Below are 7,236 nucleotides of genomic sequence, written 5' to 3' on the forward strand. Positions count from 1 at the left end.
GTGTTCCTTCTGGCCCAGTGGCCATCTAACAAGTGATATTCACTAGTACACTGAGTGCACAATGATATCTGTAGACTGAGTGGCACTCAGTCTACACATATCAAGGTTCTATTTAATGACTAGCACTCATAGGATTCGATATGTCAGTGTTATAGGTACTAGCACTCAGTGTACTGATATCTGTGTAATATATAGTGAATCGCAGCTTTATTTGTTCATTTCAGATTACCTATATATAACACATATCTCTACACTGAGCGAGTTTCACATAAGACTGCCATCTCCTTACATTGGTGGTCAGTGAGAAAGATGTCATACATTAACACAACATAACAGGTGGAGCTAAGTTGTTATTACACTAATGGTTTAAGAAAAAAACACAAACAATGTATGGGGGACTTCTAGCCAATGACCACCAATGTAAGGAGACATTGGGTGGACCTTGGGTGGGACCTACTTTACAATTTGAGAGGGGTTATCTAATTTACCTGGGGGGCTGAAGGCCCTGGTCTTTTGGCCACCTAGCAATGCCCCAGAGCTTGACGATTTCATATTTAGCATATTAAATTGTATGAAAAAATGGGAATCAAGATACTTGACATATGTACCCAAATGCACACTTATCTTCTACAATTTAGAATATCTTTAGTGAAACATGTGGTGGTTAAAAATAAATAAGATATAGTGACCTTGTGGATCAGTTAAGGTCTATTTTCACTATTGGAGCAAGTGGTAAACCATACACATGTTAAAAATATAATTTTAACAGCAGGGGAGAGACAACAGTAGATGAACACACTGATCAATGTATTAACCCTCAAAAAGGCACACATATATAACACATGCTAAACAAAAAACATGTTGATTTTGGCATGTACCAAAAAAATTAAAATACACACTCCTGAATAAATGCAACATTTTTTAATTGCACAAATAATAAAATATAGAGACAAATTAGACTATATCAGGCAGGAATTGCTGCCAAGAAACGGCACCTCTACCAACAAAATATTATATTTTTGTCGCATATCAAGGGCACTTCTGGAGGCCAAGCCAGAACGGGCTACTTCCATGGGTGTCATTGGATCTATAGCCCCACGTGCTTCAGCCTCTACACTAGGCATGGCATGGCAGGGTCACTCTCAATTGGCTAAGAGGTTACATATCTCTCTGCATGCCTGCGCAAAAAATTATGCAGGATGCAGCAGCAGAGGACAACATGATTGATTTTGTACAATGCCAGATTGATGGAGCTGATAAAAAGTCTAAACCTATTCGACATAATTCCAAAGGCATTCTCCACCACTCTTCTGGCATGGGATAGCCGGTAATTGTAAATCCTTTGCTCGGGGGTGAGGTTTCTCAGAGGGAATGGCTTCAAAAGATGTTACCCAAGAGCAAAGGCAAGGCATCATCAGCAACAAAAACAAAATTGAGACCCTCAATTGTTTGGTCACTGGAAGGCAAGTTGAGAGTGCCATTTTGTAGCCGCAGGGCAAACTCGGTTTGGTCAATGACTCCCCCATCAGAGTTTCGGCCATTCTTCCCAATGTCCAAAAAATTAAACTCATAATTAGCATTTACAATTGCAAGCATTACAATGCTAAAAAAAACCTTTCTAATTAAAATAATATGATCCAGAATTAGGTGGTGGGACGATGCAGACGTGCTTGCCATCTATAGCACCCCACAATTCGGAAAATCCCAAAAAATCCCACACCTGATCTTAACAGGGACCCATCCGTCTGTTAGGGAGCCACTGCTCTCTTCAGGTTCGTATTCTGACCCTGATTCTGCCAGTGAGGCTTCCCCATCACTCTCATCTGACATGGTCAGTATCCTGCAGGCCTCCTCACTACTGTACCACCGTTTGGTCATTTTAGCAAATAAATTTGCAGGTACAGTAGTGTGACTCACAGGTAAAAAAGCACCTGGTTGTCAAGGACTATTTAAACCGCTACCAAAAAACTGCTAATGCTAGCAGGGATCAGGCCTGACTCAACGGTTTTGTGTTTTGTGTTTTTTGGAAGTGACAGTAATCTATTGATTATTGCACTTACCTGGGTGGTGTGGGGTGGGCTGGGCAGAGGGGCTAAACGCAGTTGCTGGCAGGAATCAGTGCTGATCGTGCAAACACCGCGTTTTGGGAACCCTAAACTATTAACGCTAGTATAGTTCAGATCAGATATTGATCTGTTCAAACACTATACTAGTAATGGAAGTGTGTGTGTGTGTGTGTGTGTGTATGTGGTAATCAAGGGGTTAACTAATATTTCTAACTATGCGCTGGGGATCTGCGCTATCCTAGTCTGACGCTAACACTAACTAATGTCACCTGTGACACTAACAATAGTGATCAGAAAAAAAACTGTACACTATAAAAGTGACACTTTGACAGGGCAATGAAGGGGTTTACTGGGGGTGATCAGGGGGTTAAATCTTTATTGGGGGGGGGGGTGGCGGGACCTTAAACCTACTTGAGACAGAAACGAACTCGCTAGCGCTAACTGAAGTCACAATCACACTATCACAGATATACAGTAAACTACTATATTACCTGTATATAGTGTGCAATGTGACAGAGGGGAAGGGGTTAACTTGGGGTGATCAGGGGGTTAAATCTTTATGGAGGGGTGGGTATCCTAACCCCAAAATGAACAGCCGCAAGCGCTAAACCAGGTCACAAGTCACACTAATACAGATACTGTATATAGGAAACAACTATATACTGTATACAGTGTGTGTTGTGACAGGGGGTGTAGGGGTTAACTGGGGGTGATCAGGGGGTTAAATCTTTATTGGGGAGGGGTGGCGGGGACCCTAAACCTCCTTGGGACAGAAAATAACTCGCTAGCGCTAACTGAAGTCACAATCACACTAATACAAAAATACGGTAAACCACTATATTACCTGTATATTAGAGTGCAATGTGACAAGGGGGAAGGGGTTAACTGGGGGAGATCATGGGGGGATCAAGGGGGGGGCAGGGGGTTAATTCTTTATTGGGGGGCTGGCGGGTATCCTAAGCCTAAAAGGGAGGGCCGCAAGCGCTAAAGCAGGTCACAAGTCACATTAAAACAGGTATATAGGAAATTGCTATAAACTGTATACAGTGTGTGTTGTGACAGGGGGTGTAGGGGTTAACTGGGGGGGGGTGATCAGGGGTTAAATGTGCCTATCTACATGTGTGTGTGGGTGTGCTGGTGCAGTACTCACAGTTTAGAGCCGCTCTCTCCTCTCGATGAATCAAAAAAGGATTTTGGCAGGAGAGAGCGGGTCTTTTCTGTGCCTGTGTTTACATTACACAGGCACAGTCAGTCTCTGATTGGGCAGGACTGATCAACAGGTCCAGACCAAAAATCATTGGCCTGGACCTGATGACTGATCGGTTCTGAACCCAACCAGACCATCAGCGGGGCCAGGGGCACGCCGGAGCGCGCCCCAGAGCGGTGGGAGCAAGCGACATAGTACTACGTTGCTTTGCCTGTCGGCGGTCGTCAAGTGGTTAAGGGGGAAAATCTTTCGGTCCAGAAGTGGTTAATGACCAGGCCATTTCTTACAATTCGGCACTGTGTTATTTTAACTGAAAATTTTGCGGTCGTGTGACGCTGTACCCAAATAAATTTGATGTCCTTTTTTTCCCCACAAATAGAGCTTTCTTTTGGTAGTATTTGATCACCTCTGTGGCTTTAATTTTTTGCACTATAATCAAAAAAAGAGCGACAATTCTGAAAGAAAAAAAAAAACTAAATCTTTTTTACTTTCTGCTATAAAACATCCAAAAAAATAAATAAAAAATTCTCATGCTTTCATCAGTTTAGGCCAATATGTATTCTGCTACATATTTTTAGTTAAGAAAATCCCAATAAGTGTATATTTATTGGTTTGCGCAAAAGTTATCGCGTCTACGAACTAGGGGAAAGATTTCTGTCTTTTTTATTTATTTTTTTATTTTACTAGTAATGGCAACAATTTTTTGCGGGACTGCGACATTGCAGTGGAAAAATCATACCTCTAACTGGCATTTTTGAGGGGACCAGTGACATTACTGCAGTAATCAGTGCTAAACATATGCACTATTACTGTACTAATAACACTGACAGGGAAGGGGTTAACACCAGGGGCGATCAAAGGGTTAAGTCTGTCCCTAGGCCTAGGGGGTGCTTTCTAACTGTGTGGGGGATGGACTCAATAGATAAACACAGAGATCCGTGTTCCTAAATAGTTGAAACACAAGATCCCTGTGTGATCCCTGTGTTCATCTGTGACAGAACGGTGTTTACATCAGCAGACAAGCGTTCTGTCTCTATGGGGAGCGATCGCGGGTGGTCAGCGGACATCGCGTCCACCTGACCCGCTGATTGGCTCCCCCTCTGGCCATCACACTCGACCCCACTGTCTATTATATGAAACAACGTACAGGTACATCATTTTGCGTAATAGATCCAACCTGCCGCAGTAAAACTACAGCAGGCGGTCGGCAAGAGGTTAATCTGTGACAGTTTTAATCAGGTTTTGCATTCCTATTCACTTGTATGGGGAGAAAATCAGTTCTACACGAACGTTTGTTGACACCGGCCCTAATTTTTACCAAAGTGACCTATATTTTCCTGAGACACGCACATTGTTATGGATGAGATTCCTCCAATATTGGTGTCCCTCCATATAACGAATCCTATGAATAAAGTAGAAGTCACAGCCCAGCCTCACCCTGTGTAGGAGGAGGTCACCCCTCCCAACTGCATTCTTCCCCGGTGTCAGAGACTTTTACTTTCATTTCTCTCTTCTGCTGTCAGCGATGGCGTCTGGTGATCTGAGAGCCGAGCTAGAATGTTCCGTCTGTCTGAACATTTATACAGATCCTGTAAACCTGAGATGTGGACACAACTTCTGCCGGGTCTGTATTGATCGTGTGCTGGATACACAGGAGGGGTCTGGAGGATATTCCTGTCCTGAATGCAGAGAGAAGTTTCCGGATCGTCCTGCACTGCAGAGGAACATAACACTGCGTAACATAGTGGAGAATTTCCTGTCTGCTCAGCCTGATCAGGAGGAGTCTAGGATCTTCTGTACTTACTGTGTGGACTCTCCTGTACCTGCTGTTAGATCCTGTCTGCTCTGTGAGGTTTCTCTGTGTGATAAACACCTGAGAGTCCACAAAAAGTCCCCAGAACACATATTATGTGACCCCACCTTGTCCATGGAGAGCAGGAAATGCTCCGTCCATAAGAAGATCCTGGAGTATTACTGCACTGAGGATGAGACCTGTATCTGTGTGTCCTGCACTTTGGCTGGAGAACATCGAGGACACCAGGTGGAGATACTGGATGAGGCTTCTAAGAAGAAGAAGGAGACACTGATGAATGTTTTGCAGAAACTTCTGACAAAGAGAGAGGAGATGGTGGAAAGAGCCCAGAGTCTGCAGGAACACAGGAGGAAAGTAGAAGAAAAAGCAGCTGGTGACACCGAGAGAGTCACTGTCCTGTTTAGAGATCTCAGGAGACGTCTGGAGAACCTGGAGAAGAGAGTCCTGAGGGAGATCTCTGGGCGGGCAGAGTGGATCTCCATCTCCATCCGGGATCTGGAAATAAAGAAGGAGGAGCTGTCCAGGAAGATGCGTCACATTGAGGAGCTGTGTAACATGACGGATCCACTGACTGTCTTACAGGAATCAGACACAGGTGACTTGTGTGATACTGAGGATGGAGATAATGAGGACAGAGAGAGACATGAGAAGCTCCTCCATGATGGAGGGGGTCTGGATGTGGCTGGGATATCACACACATTACACACATTATCTGATATAATAACAGGGGTAAATGTAGACTTCTATATACAGGGAGCTGCAGACATATTACTGGATGTAAACACAGCTCATAATAAGCTACATATATCAGATGACAGGAAAACTGTATCTAGGTCAGATATAGACCAGAATCGTCCAGAAACACCAGAGAGATTTAAAGATTATGTTCAGGGGTTAAGCAGTCAGAGTTTCTCCTCAGGGAGACATTACTGGGAAGTGGATGTCGGGGGATCAGATAAATGGAGAGTCGGGATGTGTTACCCCAGTATAGACAGGAGAGGAGATCAGACAGGGATTGGAAGGAATAAGAAGTCCTGGGGTTTGGTCAAAAATGGTAATCAGTGTTTGGTGAGACATGACAATAAAGAGATCCTTTTACCTTCCAATCTCTCCAGTAACAGAGTCAGAATATATCTGGATTATGAGGCCGGGCGGATCTCCTTTTATGATCTGTCTGACCCGATCCGACACCTCCACACCTTCACCACCACCTTCACTGAGCCCCTCCATGCTGGGATATGGGTGGGGGAAGGCTACATAAAGATATGTGGGGGGAATCGGGAGATGTGAGGACTCCATCCAAAGACTGGTGACATCATGGGTGAAGGGAGGATGGGATTGGTTAAATATTCAGCCAATAGTCCTGCAGTGCTTTCTAGGATAAATATATTTCTATTTCTCCATCTCTCTATCATAGATCAAGGTGACTGGGTGGAATAACTATCCAATTATAGTGAGGGATTTTTTCCATTGGTCAGTCAGTGATATCTATCTATCTATCTATCTATCTATCTATCTATCTATCTATCTATCTATCTATCTATCTATCTATCTATCTATCTATCTATCTATCTATCTATCTATCTATCTATCTATCTATCTATCTATCTATCTATCTATCTATCTATCTATCTATCTATCTATCTATCTATCTATCTATCTATCTATCTATCTATCTATCTATCTATCTATCTATCTATCTATCTATCTATCTATCTATCTATCTATCTATCTATCTATCTATCTATCTATCTATCTATCTATCTATCTATCTATCTATCTATCTATCTATCTATCTATCTATCTATCTATCTATCTATCTATCTATCTATCTATCTATCTATCTATCTATCTATCTATCTATCTATCTATCTATCTATCTATCTATCTATCTATCTATCTATCTATCTATCTATCTATCTATCTATCTATCTATCTATCTATCTATCTATCTATCTATCTATCTATCTATCTATCTATCTATCTATCTATCTATCTATCTATCTATCTATCTATCTATCTATCTATCTATCTATCTATCTATCTATCTATCTATCTATCTATCTATCTATCTATCTATCTATCTATCTATCTATCTATCTATCTATCTATCTATCTATCTATCTATCTATCTATCTATCTATCTATCT

General features: G+C 42.2%; 1 protein-coding gene across 1 annotated transcript; it reads left to right on the forward strand.

Moving 5' to 3' along the window:
* Positions 1-4,783: 4,783 nt before the first annotated feature.
* LOC309552277 (E3 ubiquitin-protein ligase TRIM39-like) lies at positions 4,784-6,376 on the forward strand (the record flags this gene model as incomplete). The annotated part of the gene is made up of 1 exon (XM_082253172.1): positions 4,784-6,376. The coding sequence occupies exon 1, from the start codon at positions 4,799-4,801 to the stop codon at positions 6,374-6,376; it is 1,578 nt and encodes a 525-aa protein (XP_082109298.1). The 5' UTR covers positions 4,784-4,798.
* Positions 6,377-7,236: the final 860 nt, after the last annotated feature.

The sequence above is a fragment of the Pelophylax lessonae genome (genome assembly GCF_965119305.1).
Source record: "Pelophylax lessonae genome assembly, chromosome: 4".
Lineage (NCBI taxonomy): Eukaryota > Metazoa > Chordata > Amphibia > Anura > Ranidae > Pelophylax > Pelophylax lessonae.